We start from the raw sequence: 20,257 nt of genomic DNA, 5'->3' as shown, positions 1-20,257 counted from the left end.
GTATATCAGAGGTGGGTTGCTCCCTAATCCGGTGAACCGCTAGTAAAAAAATTGGCAACACACCACTGACGTGTATATACCATTTTAGATATATACTGTGTTTCCCCAAAAATTAGACAGGATCTAATTTTCTTTTGACACCCCCCTCCCCAATAAGCGCTTGGGCTTATTTTGGGGGAGATCTTATTATTTTTAAGGTGCAGGAGGCGGGAAGCGTGGTCACCTCATGGCTATTGCTGTGTTGCAATATTTTGGGGGAGGGCTTATTTTCGGGGTGGGGTGGGTGATTTTAGCTCATGCCCTCAAAAGCCCAATTATGCTTATTATCGGGGAGGCCTTATATGTATTTAGTGTCACAACCCCTGGTATGCCCAAATATGGGAGGAAGCTTACTGCTTCCATTCTCTGTCTATCGGCTGGTCACAAAAGACCATCCAGACAGAAACCCAATATTTTTACTGTTGCCTTTGTTACATTTGTGTTGTATTTGTGCTGATAAATAAATATTTATTTATCTTTATTTATTTATCAGCACAAATACTACACACACACACACACACACACACACACACACACACACGTGTTCTCCTGCTTGAGCAGTGGGTTGGACTAGAAGACCTCCAAGGTCCCTTCCAGCTCATTCTATTCTATAACAGTTCCTCTTTATCGTTCCCCCCCCCCTTCCCCATCCTCTCCCTTCTGCAGAAAAAGGCGTTGGATATGACGAGGACAGAAGCACTCTGCACATGCTCGAGAGCTACTATACGCTCCCCCCCCTCCCTTATTTGGCTGATCAGGAAAATCAGGCGATGGCAGAAATGCTCTGCGCCTGCTTGAAAGTTAAATTGACTTTAATTGACGCGGCTCCTTTTTCCCTGCGCCGGGGGAGATGCGCAGGGTTGGGGCGAAGCCACTCTGCATATGCTCGGAAGTCCTTTGTCTCCGGCTGGCTTTCCTCCCAGAGGAGGAGGAGGAGGAGAAGCGGAGGCGTTGCACGGGTTCCGCGGTCGGCTCCGCCTGGCTTGGCTGAATAGGCAAGCGGCTCAGCTGATGCAAGCGGCCGCCCGGCCCGCCCCGCCGCTTGCCTATATATAAGCCGAGCTCCAGGCGCCCCCGCCGCGGAACCTCCCTTCCCGTGTCTTCGAGCCGCCAGAGGGCTGGGTGCCTTTCCATCAGCAGTGGCGCCAGCGCTGCGGGGCCCGAGCTCGGTAAGCAAAGCCGGAATGTGGGTTGGGGGGGGGGGTCGCGAAGGGGGCCGAGAGAAAGAGAGAGAGAGGGCAAAAATTCTGCATCTCATTCTTGCAACGCTGCCCTGGGTGTTTTTTTTTTTTTGCAAAAAAAAAAAAAGCAACTGCGCGGCTTTCCTTTTAAAAAATAAATAAAAGCTGCGTTCCTAAAACAGTCTTGCACCGGGAAGCGGGGGAGGGCGAGAATCGGTATCTCCCCCCCCAACACACACTCCAAAAACAAAACTCGACCTACCGCTCTCGCAACTCTTCTCCCCCCCCCTTTTATGCGGTTGCAAATTTCATAGCGTTGCAAAAGAAATAAAAGATTCCCTTGGTGCGTTTGCAGTCTTTTCTTTTTTCTTTTTTGCAAGCGGGCTTGCAGTGTGGAACGGAGCCGGGCTGGTGGGGGTGGGAGAAACAGCTTAGTGCCACCCCCTTCGATTATTTAGCCTTATTATCTAAAACAACCCCCCCTATCATTTCCTGGCGGAATAATGAAGGTCTTTGCAACGGACCCTTTCTATCTCCTATTCCATCTTCTTGGACGGAATTTATAGATAGCAATCGGTTTTCTTGAGATTTGGGGGCTTTCTTAAGCGCCCCCCCCCTTTTAGCTCTCGATATCATGCCGGGTAATCCCCCCCTCCCTTAAGTATATAATAGAAAATGAGAGTGATCACGCCCCCTTCCATCTAGGATATATGCGCGGCGGAGTAAGGGGGAGGAGTACTTGGATTTAAAAGAAAATGCAGTATTAAAAAAAAAGCCCAATCCCTTTGGAAATAATATGAGTCTACCGCTAAGAGATCGACCTATTGCTGATATAAAGGGGGGGGGGTGTTGGAGCAATTGACTTGGTTTTTCTAGACTTGCGACTATCCCCCCGCCCCCCGCCCCCCCAAAAAATATTCCGGATTTTTCCCTTTCCAGAATATGCTACATATGTGTCCGTATGTGGTCCTATATAGCCTTTGGGTTGTGTACGTGTTTTTTTAAGTAATTATTTTGCAAAATGGGTGAATGCATTTTCCGTCAATCCTGTTGTAAATAAGAAAAAAAAGAGGTGTGTATGTTGCACACCCCCCCTTCTTTTAGGATGCCCCCCCTCTCCCAGCCCCTGACGTCTAAATTTGCTCGAATAACGCTGCAGATCTGCTAAAGGAACCAAAAAAAAAAAAAGCTCTCCCATTGGGTGCATTGCTACACAAAGGAATACAGACCTGCTGCAGTCTACTCACACCCCCTTCCATCTAGGTCCCTGAGTCCAACGGATCAGAGAAAACATGTTGTTAACGTTTTGAAGAATCATTTTTCAGTACGTGCCCCCCCCCCTAAAAAGATGCAAGGATCATTTTAAGAAAAAAATCTTTTAAATTGATGCTTCCTATTGGGAAACATCTGTGTAGCTTCCATTGTAATTCTCACCCCTGAGAAAGAGCAGGATTGTGACTGTGGGTAGGTGGGTGTGTTGGAGAGGGGGGGAGGGCAGAATTCACTTTCTTGAAAGGAGGGGTGCCTTTTTCTGGGTCTCTTTCTAGCTCTTTGTCCTCTCTGTGTTTATAGACTTTACATGTTTCATTGTCATGTTTTGGTTGGCCTGAACATTCTTTTGACCAGCTGTTTAATCCAGCCAAAAATTGTTTTCTGAATCCTGACAATTTGTCTGTTTCCCCCCCCCTCCCTCCTTCTCTCTCTTCCAGGGTCTTTTTCAACCAATCCGGACTAGCTTCATCCAAATTTTTCTCTCTCTCCTCCCTTCCTTGTTTCTTTTACTATTTTTCTCCCATTCTCTTATTTGGAATATTCCTGCATTTTTAAGATCTCAAGATGGTGCAGAAGAAAACTGAACTTAAAGGCTTCCATCGTTCTTATAAGGTATGGTGTGACTATTTCATTTTAAAAAGTGATATTAAATCATTTTCTTCATGTTTTAAATCTTTGCTACTTTGCTTTCGGTTGTAAAAAAAGTGAGCCTGTGGGGTTTAGCTTTCTGTCTAGCAAACGGCAGTGGGTTCTGAATTGCAAGGGGAATGTCTGGCTGTTGTCAGTAAAAAGAGGAAATGGGCAAGAAACTAAACTTTTGTTGGTCATGCTTGCAAGCTTCCTGAGTCATACCAAAGAGTTAATCTCTGAGAAGTGAGGTAGCTGTCCCTTGGGAATACACAATATTTCCTAAAGTATTTACAACAGGTAGAAGTTAACAGGTGTTTCTGCAGTCTTTGGCACAAAATTTTGCAAGTGATCCGGTTTTTCCAAATTTCTTGATGTTCCTTTCTCCGTCCTGTTGTAGCATATTTTGTGACTGCTGAATAGGCTCTGTTTCCGTTGAGACTTTTGTAGTTTTTTTATAAAATATATTCAATTCCTTCCCAGTATTCAATGTTGTTGGTACTCAAGACTTCTTAGTTTTGTACAAAGGAGTTGGTTTCTGTCACTTTACATTTGAAGTAGTACTGAATTTTGGAATATAGCGCTTAAATTCCTGGGGAAGAAATGGTCAGGATCCCCAAATACAGGTAGTCCTCAACTTATGACCACAATGGAGCCCAACATTTATGTTGCTACATGAGACATTTGTTAAGTGAATTTTGCCCCATTTTACGACCTTTCTGGCTATAGTTAGCATTGCAGAGTTGGTAACACAGTTGTTGAGTGAATCTGGCTTCCTCATTGACTTTGCTTGTCAGAAGGTCACAAAAGTTGTTCACATGACCCTAGAACAATGCAACCTTCGTAAATAGGGACCAATTGCCAAGCATCTTAATTTTGACCACATGGCCATAGGGATGCTGCAAATCTGAAAAAGGGCCATAAATCACTTTTTTCAGTGTTGTTGCAACTTTGAAAAATCACTAAACAACTGTTGTAAGTCAAAAACTACCTGTAGTTTGTGTTTATGTGTTTGTTGTAAAATATGAACTGTTAAGTCCCTACTGCACCACCATTTACCTCCTTACCTATTCTTGTTCTTGCCAATACTTTGCAAATATCTGGTGCCAAAAGTGGTACAGTATATTATTTCCATAGCAGTGTCTATTTCTCAATGTTGGCAGCTTGAATACATGTGAACATCAATTCCCATGCTTGCAGTAGAATTCTGCGAGTTGAAGTCCACACATTTTCAAGCTGCTAATGTTCAGAAACCCTAGTCTGTCCCAATTTGCAATCTTCCAACTCCATCTTAGACCTTGATGATCATAATTTCCTTCCTTCCTAGATTTGGCAAATATCAATGAGTGTTTCAGTTTAGAATGGCATTGTTTACATTAGACTAATTTCTAGTTTGTTTAACCACGTATGAGACCAATTCTGTGCTGCTAATCATGGTTTCCAAACCGAAGCTCAAATTGCTGTATCAAAAGCTGCTGCTTGATAAACCCAGTGAGTCCTGACTTCCAAGTAGTTAATATTTTATTTGGATAAGAAATAAGCTTGTGGGGGAAGGGCAGGAATAGAGAAAGTTAAGGAACAACAGTGTTGAGAAAGCAAATTGGAAGATTTTAAAGCAAAATAAAGGCTTGTGTATGTGTTAAATAGAAGAAGAAAAATGCATGTTTAGGATATTGCTCTCCCAGATTGGATTCACACATTCAACTAAGATATAGTGTGGTTTGCTTTTTAGCAATTACTAACACATAAGTTTTGTAAACCCTGATGTGAGGGTTAATTAATGTGAATTTAATGTAATTAGTACAGTGTAGTTAATTGTGATTTAGTTTGTTGTGTTGACCACAGCTACTGTGTTCAATATGTTCTCCCAACATGATGCATGTTGAGATTATAATTTTAGCTACAAATCCTTTTACATAGCAACGGGTTTCAGTGTGCCTTTTCTGGACTCCACAAGAAAAAAACCTGGCTTGGATTTTAAAGAGGATATATCCTTGTTTTGTCTTGTCTTGCTTTTGAAGTAGCTTGACATAAGTGTGATCCTGGGTTGTGATCTGCAGTTCTAGCCCTAAAGTGGCTATTGCAACCTCTGATTTTGCAGAGAGACCCAAGAGGCATGTTTGTAATGACAGCAGACTCACCTGTTGTTTTTTTTAAAAAAAACCCAATAATGATAGTTTGCAATTGTTCAAACTTCTCTTATTCGTTTTACAAAAAATCCCTTGCCTCTTTCCCCCCCCTTGTTGGAGTAACTCTGGATTGGAATTCTCTGTGTGTCCCCCCCCCCCCCCCAAAAAATGTAAAGATAAGCTTCTAGTTCTTTTGAGTGATGTAAAGAAAGCTATTGCTGACATGTCCGAACATGCCTGAAGATTTGGGGATAAACCAAAGCTTTGTGGGTAGCTGGGGGGGGGGGAAACAACCACCAATAGGGTTTGAAGGATGCAGATTGAAGGTCCCACCTTGAGGGATACGAAAGAGAGGAACATCTGGCAAAATAAGTCAATAAAGTGATGGAAAACCTGTGTGAAAACAATCAGCATTTATTCATTTATTCTGTGCTCCTATACTGTCAGGTAGAAATTCAAGGTGATTTATAGGTGGTCATGTGCATGGTTTGTGGCCTTTTGGAAGAATAGAGATTGCAAGAGTGCAATTGTGGGCTCGCCCGCCTGGCTCTTCCAACTAGCTGCCTTGTTCCCATTGTGCAGGTGGAGTAACTGAGCCCGAGAGAGTCTCCCAGCCAGTTCAAAAACCGGTCCTGCTTATGAGTTCTACCCCGCAGGGATGCCAGTCAGCACTCTGCTAAAAGCACGGGGTTCAGCCTATGAGGATTTCTCCTCTTTCCCATCAGTCCATGTTCATCTTTTGCTGGCTGCTCCTAAATTATGGGTTGTTGCCAGTCCTGTGAGGGCTGGCCCTGTTGGGCACTGAGGTAGGGGTGGTTGGGCCGGTCTCTACTTTTTAATAGAAGCTTCTGTGGCTTAAGTTGGTTTTGTCCTCCTTGAAAGCTGGGCAATTGCTTGTCTTCATCGCACAGGCTGAACTCAGAAAGTGCATAATTGCACTTGGAATGCTTTTTCTCTTCGTATCACTGAGTGCTGTATCTTACGATTTATGATGATTGCATTTTATGATTATGATCATGATTTATCACTTGTTGCTTGTATGTACAGTGAGAGCTTATGCATAAATCCCGTGTGTTCAGTCACACTTGGTCAATAAAAAAGTTCTATTCTATTTTTTGGGACATTTGTTTGCAAGGTGGCACAAAGGTTAAAATAGCTCCCACCTGATTTTGTGTGTGTGTGTGTGTGTGTGTGTGATTTCAAAGTCAAGTTGCTAGTCCTGATGGGGCACTTCTGAACAAACGATGACTGTCAAGAATCAAGCATGGGGAGCAGCCTTTGAAAATTGCACCAATCTTCCCTAGAGTCCAAATAATGTTATTGTAGGGACCATCCTGGTTTACTGTATATATTATGCAATATATACAGTATACTGGTTTACTACTATAACTCGATGGAGGATATAGAGATATTTAGTTCTATGTGGTAAATATATGACAATAGGATAAGTCACCTTCATCCCAGATTTTCCAAATGATTTTTGCAGTATAACTGCTAGTGCTGGTTTTGTGGATACTCCAAATCTTTATGAGATAATCTACGGAGAGATTTGAAAAGGTCAGAACAAGTTCCCTTCTGCACTAAATGAAGTAAGTTTGTTGGGCCCTGGCTTACTAATAAAACTCAGCTGCTGTGGCTTATTCAGCCAGTATAAACCATGAGAACCTACGGCTTAAGTAAGGCTGATGTCTTGGAAATATGGTTGAATGAGAATTTACAATCCTTGCTCCTAGTCAAAATCCGAAGCACTAGCTAGAGGTATCTGAGAAAGTAAAGACACACCAGAATTAAATTCAAATACATTTCCCCCTTTTGGTCTATGGCCTTTCAGCAAATGGATGATGTAAGACACTAATACTCCTGTTAAAGGAAATAATGCTGTGTTAATATGTCATTTCAGGATTAAGGAGATCCAGGTTCAAACCCTTTGCAGTATTTTTAGCCTTCCAATCAATTTTAGCCTACCTAACAAGAGAATAGAAAGGCAGGAGTTGCAGAATTAGCTACCATGTCTGGCATTCCTAGGGGGAAAAGTACGACGAACATTTATTTTCAGATCCCCAGTTACTCCACAAAAAGAAAAGAAAAACAGGCAGAAAATAAATCTTGATTGTGGAAGAACCAAATCTGAGTCACCCCCCCTCCCTTTGCAGATTTGGGGTATTTATGAACACGCAGTTTGCATTTTTCCTCCAATTTCTCCAAAGCCTTTGCTAAATTGGGCTTGCTCTCCTGATGTCCTTTTTGCAAATTAAATGTGTGTTATGTAATACCCATTCCCTTCACTCTGGTTTCTGAATGTGATCACTGAATTTGGTTTGGGTTGGCTGCACTGAACATTTTGGGCATTAACTTGAATTTCTTGCTGGTGTTTTTCCATCAGGTTTATAATTGCTCCAGTTGCCTTGTGGGTATTGCCAACCTGTTTTTTACTGCCTAATCTTAATTTAGCACTCCTGTGTTGATTTTTATTTTTAAAGAGCCAGGTAGATACTTTGGAGCCATTGGTTGTGGTGGATTTTGTGCGTCTGTGTGTTTTCAGGGGTGGGGGAATTTTGCTGCAAAATTCCTGCCGGGTGCAGTCGTTTTCTGTTTTTGTTTAAATAGCACAGCTTCCTGGCGTGGAACCAAACGGCGGCTGGTGTGGTTGTAAAGTTCTTGGTTTGTGAGTGCGGTGTGGTGGAGAGCAGCTGGAAAGAGAAGACGGGGTGGGGGGCTGGGAGGACCTGAATGGATGTGCTTAGGTTTTTGTGTGTCCTGATGCTGCTGTTTGCCTCCCTGTGGTGTCCACACTTTCTTTTTTTTTTAAAGCTGCTTGTGTTGATGTAACTTCCTGTTGTACCTTGTGGCTTGGATGCCAGCGAGGCCCTGGAAAGGGGGTGGGTGGATGGGTGGAGCCAGTGTGTTATGTAAAGCACCCTTTGCCTTCTGTAATGTTGGGCCTAGCTTTTCCTACAGGAGAAAGAAAGTGGATGTCAGGAAAGGAATATTTTCTGGACTCGTGGGACCCCCAGAGAGCAGCTAGTCTCAAAATAGGAGAAACCTTGCTGGGCCTTTTGTTAAAAAATAACAATATTTTTTTAAAGTGTCCCAAGTGGTGCCTTGAGGCTGCACCAGGAGGCCTCACAACTGCAGTTTGATGGCTGAAGGTATCAACATTTTAAGCAAGGTGACCAACCTTAGCAACTTTAAGACCTGTGGACTTCAAGTCCCAGAATTCCCCAGCCAGCCAGTCCAGCATTTCAAGTCCACAGGTCTTAATTCCCCATGCTGGCTGGGGAATGCTGGGACTTGAAGTCCAAAGGTCTTAAAGTTGCTAAGGTTGGATGCTTTAGAACAGTTGTGCAGACTGGATTAAAAAGCCGTAAGAAGCGATCAAGCCAGGACTGCAATTGTGACATGCAATTTTGCACGTGGATTACCCAAAAAAAACACAATGTACTTCCTATCACACCCCCTGGCCCAAACATTGTTCCCTTAGTCATCTTGCTGCTTGTTTCTCCCATTGGCAGGAGTTTTTTCCCCTAATTTTATATTTTAAAATATATTTTATATTTTACACCCAGGCTTTGAACAATTCCCTTCCTGGTAGACATGTCTTGGTTTTTATTTTAATCTTCTGTAATAATTATTTTAATCTCCCAAGCAAAGCATTATGGGATTTGTGGACTGTTTTGGTCAGCTTTTTTCCTGGCTTAGTGATGGCTCATGCAAATCTCGTGTGTGTTGTGCTGTGAAAGCAATATGAAATTTCTAGATAATGAAGCAATAATTCCCACGTACGTCTGACTATCTGATACTACTAAGCCTGGGCTGGTGTCCTCATCAACAAGCCTATTAGTGAAGTTCAGAGTTTTTATTTGTTTATTTTTCTGCGCAGTTCTGCCTCAACCTCAGCAGATTTTGTAAGAATGTTTGTGTGTAGGTTGTGAGTTAATATGTTTGTTTATTGGGAGGAAATCTTACTGAACTGGCAGTGCCATACTTGTTCTTACGCACTTCCACAACTTTTTATATAGATTTTTTTCAATCAGTAGTGAAATCAGACTGGGATAAGCTTAGTTGTGTCCTTTTGCAGTTTTTTTGGACGTTGGGCAACAATATACGAAAGCTCTTAAAACTTGGCTATTTCTCCTATCAGCTCATTAACTCTTACCTGTATTAGAAGCTGTAATGAAGAGAAGATTGGGTGATTTACATAATTGTTTCAAGCACTCAAAGAGTCCCTTTTATTGACAAAATTAAAAAGATGTTTGTATATGACGAGTACAATTCTTTTTTTAATACACGTAATCCTTGATTTACAACTGCATGTTTTGTGACCATTCAAAGTTGGAACAATGCTGAAAAAAGTGACTTACGGCCATTTGTTACACTTATGACTGTTGCAGACTGTTGGCCAGATCATCAAAATTTAGATGCTTGCAACTGGTTCATATTTATGGTGGGTGCAGCGTCCTGGGGTCATTTTTTGTGACCTGACAAGTAAAGTCAATGGGGAAGCCAGATTCATTTAACAATTGTATTACTAATTTAACAACCGCAGTGATTCACTTAACAACTGTAGCAAGAATGATCTTAACTTGGGGCAAAATCCACTTAACAAATGTCTCACTTAACAACATAAACGTTGGGCTCAATTGTCGTAAGTCGAGAAATACCTGTACATTTATTTTTTGCTTTTAAAATAATGACAAGCAAAAAGAACAAAACACCAAAATATATACATTGTCAAAAATACACAAATGCTTAAAAACTACGTTGAAAAAATACAACAAAAATAAGATACAGAGAAAAATATGTTCTTGGAATAGTTACAGTTTTATATACAATTACCTAATACATTCAAGACTGTTTTTTTAATGCACTATATGACTATCGTGCTTATAAATGAGTCCCATATTTCCTCATATTTATCTGTACAAAATCTACATCTGTAAGCAATCTACTCATTGCAAGTGTCATCAGCTCTTCAATCCATTAAATGACTGAATTTATTCATACATTTATCTTCCCAATATTGCAATATTGTTAGTTACAATAAGGGCCTGGAGAATCACTTTAAATTGTCTAGTTGTCAAATTCCATGCACTAGCTATGTAATTCAATAAAACACTACCCTCTGAAAGTTTTGGGGTTTCTTGCACAGTCACATTTTTATAGTTTATTACTTTCTCACAAACTTAATAATAATCACTATCTCTTTTTCCTGTTGTAAATGTTGATCAAGGGTTAGCTATATGAAATAAAAATCCTTCTGTGTAAAAATGTAAGTAAGTAAGACTGATTTTTCCTTATTGCCCTCGAAAATGATACTAGGGTGTTTAAGCAGTTATGGACAACGTTTTTCAAACTTGAACTTGAAGATCTGTGGACGTGAGCTCCCAGAATTCCCCAGCCATACTACTGCCTGGAGAATTCTGGGAGCTGAAGTCCATACATCTTCAAGTAGTCAAGGTTGGAAAATACTACACTAGAGATGACCTCGAGGTCTTGTTGTTGAATAAATTAATGTTAGTATTCCTGAGGTTCCTCAAAACGGTTGCAGGAACTGGGTATGAATGAAAAGAAAAGGACTAGGGGAGACATGATAGCAATTTTCCAATAACTCAGGGGTTGCCACAAGGAAGTGGGAGTCAAACTATTCTCCAAGGCACCTGAGGGTAGAACAAGAAGCAATGGGTGGAATCAAGGAGAGAAGCAACTTAGAACTGAGGAGAAATTTCCTGACAGTTAGAACAATTAATCAGTGGAACAGCTTGCCTCCAGAAGTTGTGAATGCCCTAACACTGGAAGTTTTTAAGAAGATGTTGGATAGCCATTTGTCTGAAACGGTATAGAGTTTCCTGCCTAGACAGGGTTGGACTAGAAGACCTCCAAGGTCCCTTCCAACTCTGCTATTGTATTGTATTAAGATTTGGCTGTATCATCCAGCTTGGGGGGGGGGAGTCTCAGGGGACCAGTAAGATCTTAAGGTGGCTCCGACTTACGACATTTTGTTTAGTGACCGTTAAAGGTACAATGGCACTAAAAGTGACTGTTTTTTTACATTTACGACCCTTGCAGCATCCGCTGGTCACATGAGAAAAATTTGAATGCTTGGCAACTGACTCATATTTATGACTGTTGCCGCGTCCCAAGATCATGTGATCCCCTTTTGAGACCTTCAGAAAAGAAAGTTAATGGGAAAGCCAGATTCACTTAACAACTACAGTGATTCACTTAACTATGGCAAGAAAGGTCCTTAAATGTCACTTAAGAAATGTCTCACTTAGCAACAGAAATGTTGGGCTCAATCATGGTTGTAGCTTGAGGTTTACCTGTACATGGTTAATATTTATTACTCTTTTTTATGCATTAGATTTTTATTTTCATTCTAATAATAGCTTCCTATATGTTAATTGTTCTTAGGCCACCCAGAGTCACTTTTTCTATGATGGGCAGCCATAGAAAATTTGATGTATTAATAAGTAAAATATAAATATGTAAATAAAACAAGCTGGAGAGAGACACTACCACCTGCCTCTGTGGAATGTGCAGGTGGGGCGCCCTTCCCTCTTTCTGGGGTCCTCCAGCTAAATTCTCAGTCAGAATTCCAAGGATTACAATCGCAGCACACCTGAAAAAGTGCCAAGTAGGGAAAGGCTGAATTTTGGGTGTAACAAACGCCAACTGCGTTCCCCAAATGAACCACCTGATGTTTGGTAGTGGCCTTGGAAGCGTCCTGGGAGATTTCCTTGAAGCTTATCTAGTCTAAATAAACCTTCTCCTCTGTATTCATTTTGGGGTGGCTCTGGGAAGCTGGCAGGAGGGTGTTCCAGCTTGTTAGGCAAGGCTTTGTCTTGTCCTGCCTTATAGCTTTGCCGCCTTCATAGTGATCTTCTTTTGGCAATAGCAATCAGACTTATATACCGCTCCACAGTTCTTTTACAGCCCTCTCTAAGCAGTTTACAGAGTCAGCCTACTTCCCCCAACAATCTGGGTCCTCATTTTACCCACCTCGGAAGGCTGGGTTAACCTTGAGTCTGGTGGGATTTAAACTGCTGGCAGCCGGTGATCAGCAAAAGTAGGCTGCACCACTGCACTGTAACCACTGCGCCACTGTGGCTCATGAATGGCCCTTTCTCATTATATTTCTTTCTTCCTTTCTTTGATACGTTTGAACCTAATTTGTATGACTAGGTTCCCACATGATAAAGAACAACTAGCATATTTGTTCTACGGGATTGGGCGGCATATAAGTTTATTAAATGACGAAATTAATTACAAATTATATTTCAGCTCCAATCCCCAACCTATTACTAGTCCACAGGAATGTCCTTTTATAATATTGTTTCTTACTTAATGCAAGCTTTTAAACTGCCCGGTAACTCATACACTTATCAATCATTTATGATTAAATTCATTAAAACTATAATCTGAGTAAAAGTGCGTACTGTAAAATGAAAGATGTGAAATAAAAACACCAAAGGGGTAGTCCTCGGCTTACAACCGTTTACTTAATCACCATTAGACAGTTACAGTGGCCCTGAAAAAAATGACTTACGGCCATTTTTCAGAGTTATGGCTGCAGCCGTCGTTAAATCATGGTCACATGATCAAAATTCAAGCACCTTGGCATCTGGCCTGTATTTATGACAGCTGCACTGTTCCCGGGGTCATGTGATCAGCATTTATAACCTTCCCAGCCAGCTTCCGGTAAGCAAAGTCAAATGGGGGAAGTCTAGACTCCCATAATGATCTCATGACTCATTTAACAATTGCAGTGATTTGCTTAACAGCTGTGGTCGTAAGATGGGATACAACTCAGGTTAACACTGCCGTGCTTAGCAATGGAAATTTTGCATTCCATTGTGGTCGTAAGTCGAGGACTCCCTGTGTAAGCTAATCGGCAACACATCAGTCATAGAAAAAATGATTAAAATACTATTGAAAGCCAATTAAAAATCCTGGGAAAATAGAAAAAGCTTCACTCGGCACTGAACTGATGCTAACTAGTTTATCGATTGAGCCCCTCCAGCTTGGGCCCTCTGTAAACAGGGTCCCACCGTAGAATAGGCTCTCTCCCACCTCGCCCCCTTTGTAGAGTCCCACTAGAGAAAGCTTCACTAGGCGACGTTAAGTTCATAAAGAAAAAAAATATGCAAAATGATTTACAGAAAAATGAAAGTACTTTCTCCCTCCTGCCGTGAGAAATGATTTAAATATGCATGAGAGCAGCCTGGCCTATGCACGCTTGCTAGAAGAATTTTTTTTTTTTTTTTTTTAGTGGGGTAGGGTGTCTTTAAGTACACAGGGATTTGCTTGCAGGTCTTTATTAGATGTTCATAACAAGCGACTGTTTGGTGTCAAGTTCAGTAAGCCAGAATTGTCAAGAGAGCATCCTTGACAGCTTTGAAAAATCATAACTGGGACTGACAGCAGCTACGCTCCCCTCTTTCCAGCAACTGCTTCTGATCCAACTGGTTTTAGAAAGGAAATCCTGTAGGAAGATTGCCTGCTTTTCTAACATAATTTCAACTGATTTTTTTTTTTTTAAATCACCCTTTTCTTTCCATCTCATCAGGGCCAGAATCCTTTCGACCTGGAATTCTCTCAGTCCACTCACCTGGAATCTGTCTTCAATTTTGAATGTTCCTCTCGGCCCGGTGAGCTCCCATTTTTGTCTTTTTGAGAAAGCAGTGGGAGGGACAGGGTGAAGCAGGAGTGAGTGGGCAGTTAATTTTCCCAGGGGATCATGTGAGAAGCTGGGACTTTTGGGCAGGGCTGAACCAGTAGGGCTGGGATGCATAAGGCATGCAGACTCAAACTTAAGTTAATTGGGAAAAATAAAATAATAGCAGTCGCCTTTAAAATAAAAGCAGCCCATTGTTTCCCCTCGCACATATGTGCTAGTCATTCCTGACTCTAGGGGGCAGTGCTCATTCGGTTTCAAAGCTGAAGAGCCAGCTCTGTTCGAAGTCGTCTCCATGGTCATGTGGCTGGCATGACTAAATGCCGTAGGCGCACGGAACACTGTTCCCTTCCCACCAAAAGTGGTCCCTATTTTTCTACTTGCATTTTTAAAGTGCTTTCCAACTGCTAGGTTGGCAGAAGCTGGGACAAGTGACGGGAGCTCACTCCGTTACAGGGCGCTAGGGATTCGACCCGCCAACATTCCTGATTGACAAGCTCAGCGTCTTAGCCACTGAGCCACCGCGTCCCTATCAAGTTCATAGGGCCAGCCAAAGTCTGGGTGGTGAACAAAATACAAGCATAAATCCCCCCCAAATCCATGCCTCTTCTCTCCCCCTCCCCTTCTGAAGAACTGGGGTCTCCTTCCTGTTTTTTTGCATTCCAAAGTGAGTCTTCGGTAATCCATTGAGGAGAAATTGGAGCATTGCACACATGTATTTGCGTATGACTTTGTGAAGCAAAGTCAATGGGGAAGCCAGATTCACTTAAGAGCTGTATTATTAACTTAAAACACCTGCAGTGATTCACTGTGACAAGAAAGGGTGTAAAATGGGGCAAAGCTCATTTAACAACTGCCTCTCAGAAACTTGGGGCTCAATTGTGGTCGTAAATCGAGGACTACCTCTACTGTGTTCCCCCGAAAATAAGACAAAGTCTTATTTTCTTTTGTCCCCCGAAATAAGCGCTTGGCCTTATTTTCTGGGAAGTCTTATTATTTTTGAGATGCAGGAGGCGGTGAGCGTGGTCACCTCATGGCTGCCGCTGCTGTGTTACAATATTTTTTGGGGAGGGAGGGCTGTGCAGGAGTTCAAAAGCCCAATTGGGCTTATTATCTGGGGATATCTTATTTTTAGGGAAACAGGGTATTGGGAATTGGCATGTTGGATCATATGGCCATCCAATCTGATTTGGCTTTGGCTCAGTGGTGAATGCTGATGAAACTTGACATCTATAAGCTTTGGACATGCGGTTGAATTAAGACCTTTACAAATGATGCTAAGGCCGCACTCACAATGGTTCTCCTTTCTGTGTGAGAAATGCGAGCCTAAGAAAGTAAGCCCCTCCCCATGTCCTAGTTTATGGGGAAAATGTAAGCTTGTCTTCAAGATCGGGCTTGCCTGTAATTGTGGCGTGTTAATTGCTTCTAGGTTCCAATGTTAATCTTGATTGTAATGCTTCTTTTCTTCTTTCTTTTAAAACTGCAATATTTCTTGACAGATATGCCTTCGAGTGAGCCCATCGACATCCCCAATGCCAAGAAAAGAAACAAGAAGAAAAAACGCTGCAGAGCTACAGACAGTTTTTCAGGGAGGTTTGAAGGTGAGGTGAAACATAGCCAAGGCACTAGTCCATGTTGTTAAAAGTTTCGAGGAAAGGGGGGGAAAGTCAGATGGCTCTAAACCTCTTCTTGTAAAATTATTTTATTTTAAGCTTCAATGTCGGTTCACAAGACCCATGAGGGTATTGTCTTGATTCCTGTAATAGAAGAGGAAGTTCATAAGAGTATTTATATACTAATTTCCAAAATAGTTCACAAACTAAAACACAGAGGCGATGTTGTGAAGAATCCAAAAAGAAACTAAAAGGAGGAACTGGCAAAATAATGAAATCTGCTTATGAGCCGGAAAAGAAACTGGGTTAATTTAAAATTCAACCCAAAGAACTGGAAAAAAAAAAACAATAACAAGAACTTGTTAATCTGTTTCCAATAAGATAACTGGGAATATCCTTATGGATCTTCTCTCATTTTCATTGGACTTCTTCGTTCATCAAGGACAGCCAGCTTGATTTGCAGACCAGATAAGCGCTTCTGATTTCCATATCTGGTTATATAAATACCCATCACACTGTTCCCTTTTGGAGTAAACAAGATAAACAAGTAAACAAAAGAAGAAGAAATAGTAAAGAAGTTAAAATGCAGGGAATTTTAAAAAAAGGAAACATAAGTAAAAATTAGCATACCCCAAGATAATCTGCTAAATACAGCCAAACACAATTTCCTCCATTTTTCTCTCTCTTTCAGCCTTTCTTTGTGTATTTTGTGTTTGCAATTGAGTTCTCATTTGTTGTCTGTGTGATGTCAATGTGCGGGTCACTCCCTTTTGTATTCAATCCAGTTAATTTGGAACTTACTCATCCTTGACCTTTTCTTGGTTGTGTTTCAGTACACACCCATGACAATCTATTCTCACCACATTCACCTTAAATTCGTGCTTCTCCTGACCTACCCTACTTCCATGCAACAAAGTGAACAGAGCCATTCTCTCTGTGCTTTTCACTTGGTTTGACAAAATAAAATAAAAAATTCCTTGCCAAAGACTACAAACTTCCCACAATATTTCTATTAATGTTTGCATGCTTACATTTTATTCTTTTTCCCGTAAACGTTGGGCCAGGGAGCCCAGATTCATTAACTTGAGCCTTGGGGTTTTTTTCTTTTTACAGCGAGTTTATAATTATGAGACCCAGCTATTTTGATAGCATCGATCTTCAGATTATTCCTTGCTTGTTGCATCATGGAAAGGCGCCATTTTCAGGAAATGTCTATGGAGATTCTCAGTCATTGAGCTCATGGTTGTCCTAAAGGTGCTTTTTCAAGAGGTAACTGGACTTTCTGGTTTTCCTTTGAAGGCATTTCGCTTCTCATTCAAGAAGCTTGTGAGCTGAAGAAGCTTCATGGATGAGAAGCGAAACTTCTTCAAAGAAAAAAACCAGAAAGTCCAGTTGCCTCTTGAAAAAGCACCTTTGGGATTCTCAGGAAATGTTCTCAAACAACAACACAATATCCCCATCAAGTTAACTTCTTAAGATCACAAGTACTTGTACACCAAGAAACATTAAACAAGCAAAGGTACGCGACACTCCTTTGTCTTACTCCTTCCTCAATGTTGAGTCATTTGCTAAGCATCCTGCTGATTGTCACAATATATTTCCCCTCATAGTTAAAGTAACTTTGGAGTAGAACCATTTACTTCCCTGGATGTCTTTAAACAGAGACTGGAGAATACCATATTTTTTAGAGTATAAGGCACACTTTTTGTCCCTTAAAGGAGGGTGAAAAATTGGGTGCATCCTATACATCAAATGTAGCCCCGCCCATCCGCCGATCCCCACCCTTTGGCCTCTGACTCCCAGCAATTTGCCTCCTTGGAGAAAACAGCAAACAGCCAGTTTCAGCTTCAGCACAACCTGATTAGCACAAGCAGCTGATTGTCGGTTGGATCGGCCTCCTGACCAGGGGTGGGCTCTAGCCAGCATTACTGCCGGTTTGCTTGTGCATGCGCTTCATGTGTGTGCTGTCCGCGCATGTGCACTTTGATGGAAATTGTTCTGCGCACACTCAGAACTCCCCAAAAAGATGCCGGTGACCAGGAAACCGGTTCGGTGATATGGCCAGCCTGGGTCACTGCTGGTTCTGCGACCCAGGCTATCACACCACTACCGGTTCACCTGAACCGGTCCAAACCGGTAGGAACCCACCTCTGCTCCTGACCATCAATTGTTTCAGGTTGCAGGGATTGCCTATTGCAGCCTCCACGTGCTCCATTTTTGTCCTCTGTCCCGTTTTCCGCCCATTCCGATCCCTGCCACCCGGAACAGGCCAAAAATGGGGTGTGCGAAGGCAGCAATAGGCTATGGCAATCCCTGCAGCCTGAAACAGCTGATCTTCGGGAGGCTCAACAATCAGCTGCTTGTGCTTATCAGGCTGTACTGAAACTGAAACTGGCTGTTTGCTGCAAATTGCTGGGAGGCAGAGTCAGATTTTTTTTCTTGTTTTCCTCCCCAAAAGTTAGGTGCGCCTTATACTTCAGAATGTCTTATACTCTGAAAAATACAGTAATTGGTGGAGGAGGTTTCATTATGATCTTGCATGGAGCTGGGGGTTGGATTTGTTGACTCTGATCCCATTAGTTTGGTGTTGTTTAGAAACTCTGAGTGAAGCTACAGTTGTTGAAACAAAACTAGAAACTGGAAGAACTTCGATGTGAGTGAACTCTGGAATAGTTAGCTTTGCATTTTTCGGCCTTTTGTGGGTTTTCCCTCAGATCAGCGGACGTGCTGTTTGAATACTGTTGAAAAACTGATTTTGGAATATTCTTTCTCTCCCTACCTTTCTCTCTCTGCCGCCACATCCAGATGTTTACCAGCTCCAAGAAGAGGTCCTCGGAGAAGGAGCACATGCAAAAGTCCAGGCCTGTGTTAATCTCATTACTAACAAGGAGTATGCAGTGAAGGTATGAATCCTTTGTCATGGTGGCTTCTCTGAGGACAGGGAATTCTGGGAAATAAGGCCTGTTGTTTCCCAAACACTGAAGGCCAAAAAAGCTGAGCTGAAATCTATGCACGGAGGGGGGAATATCTGAATTTTGGTCTCCTGCAGTAAGAGAATCCTGGTGCATTATCATCAGCAAACATGTTTTTGAGAAATGCTTTGTAGTTCTTGAGCATTGGAGAAAGTTTCTTGAGGATTGGGCAACGCCAAGATTCCTGTTTGGTCTCAGTGGTTCTGCTCTTTTTTGCCTGTCCCCTCTAATCTGCCCCAAACTGTTTGAGGAAAATGCTGAAGTGCTACAAAGCTTGTGGCAGGCTTTGCAGAAAAAAGTTAATTTTTATTGAAGGCTAGAGCTGGGATTCGTAGCCGGCTTCCAAACACTAGGCAATTTGCTTTGATCTTGGTAAACTCGGGTTCTTAACCTTAATCCCGCTTTGTAAATAAAACTCTAGTTCCAGTCTGCCCACATCTGTATCGCATCTACCGCTTGTTTGGAGGCTTTGGCTGATGCAAGCAAAAATGTGCCCGAAGTCTTTAATCAAATGGCTGGATTTGGGAGGTAGTTGGTTTTTACCTGTCTGCATTGACGTTGATCTTTCCTACCTTACAGGATGGTTGAGAACATTTCACAGAGTTCAGGGTGGTGAAGAAAGTTTTAGTAAAGATAGTGATAGATAAACTGTCCTGTTTCTTCTTCAAACCTTGATGGCATTATTTAAAATAGAGGTAGTCCTCAACTTATGGCCACAATTGAGCCCAAAATTTATGTTGCTAAGTGAGACATTTGTTAAGTGAGTTTTGCCCTGCTTTACGACTTCCTGCTTCAGTTGTTGAGTGAATCACTGCAGTCGATAAGTTACTAAGTTAAACTGGCTTCCCCATCAACTTTGCTCATCAGAAGTTCGCAAAAGGTGATCACATGACCTTGGGACACGGCGACGGTCATAAATACGAACCAGTTGCCAAGCATCTGAATTTTGATCACATGATCATGGGGATGCTGCAACGGTCATAAGTATGAAAAACAGTCATAAGTCATTTTGCTCAGTGCTGTTGTAACTTTGAATGATCCCTAAAGGACCTATTGTAAGTCAAGGACTACCTATACATGCCGGCTGCCAGTAACCCAAATTTTGATCAGTGATGCTGCGACAATCATAAGTGTGAGGATTGGTCATAATTAATTTTTTACAGTGGTGTTGTAACTTTACATACAGTGGCTAATCGAATGGCTGTAAGTTGAGGACTACTTGTAATAGATGTTGCATTTCTAGATAGCAGCCCCCATACCAGCCCTTCAGATGTTAAAACCACCTTAGAATATACATGGGGCATGTTCCATCTGAGTGGGAAGCCATGAAGACAGAATTATGCACAAGTTTCCTTTGTGAAAACTCAGTCTGGGTTGAACGAAGCTGTAAAAAAGTTTTCAGCATTTTATGCAAATGTGAAGTGAAAGTCAGTTTGCAATGCTTAGCTGAATGTTGAAAAGGATTCTTTGCAAGTAGAAAGTTAGTGCATTCTCCGGAACGCTAGCTACTTACTTTCAGAAAGATAATAGCCTTTTTTAAAAAAACATGTAGAATTAGTAGAGTTTCTTTTCAGTAATTACCACCATCTGTTGGAAATGTAGCTAATTGTCATTGCCAAGGCATCAGGATATTTATTCCAAGATCTGGAAAATAAGGGATGATTTATTCCTTCCAGAGTATATTTATTATTTATATTTATTGAAGCTGTTCTAGCATTAGGCAGCTGCAAATATAATTTGTGTGCAGGAG

At 41.7% G+C, this 20,257-nt stretch overlaps 1 protein-coding gene across 3 annotated transcripts in view; it reads left to right on the top strand.

The window, feature by feature from the left end:
- The first annotated feature begins 1,122 nt into the window (after positions 1–1,122).
- MKNK2 (MAPK interacting serine/threonine kinase 2) overlaps positions 1,123–20,257 on the top strand; it is a 51,630-nt gene continuing 32,495 nt past the window's right edge. For 2 of the 3 annotated variants that reach the window (XM_032209407.1, XM_032209568.1), the window contains exons 1-5: positions 1,123–1,208; positions 2,930–3,104; positions 13,815–13,896; positions 15,422–15,523; positions 18,341–18,438. In XM_032209407.1, coding sequence (XP_032065298.1) covers positions 3,057–3,104; positions 13,815–13,896; positions 15,422–15,523; positions 18,341–18,438 — 330 coding nt within the window. In that variant the 5' untranslated portion in view covers positions 1,123–1,208; positions 2,930–3,056. The remainder of the gene's footprint in view (positions 1,209–2,929; positions 3,105–13,814; positions 13,897–15,421; positions 15,524–18,340; positions 18,439–20,257) is intronic. The other variant, XM_032209484.1, reaches the window with a different exon arrangement.

This window comes from Thamnophis elegans, chromosome 1 (genome assembly GCF_009769535.1).
Source record: "Thamnophis elegans isolate rThaEle1 chromosome 1, rThaEle1.pri, whole genome shotgun sequence".
In the NCBI taxonomy this organism is placed as follows: Eukaryota; Metazoa; Chordata; class Lepidosauria; order Squamata; family Colubridae; genus Thamnophis; species Thamnophis elegans.
Note: the sequence above shows the minus strand (reverse complement) of the source record. Positions and strands in the feature narration are given on the sequence as shown.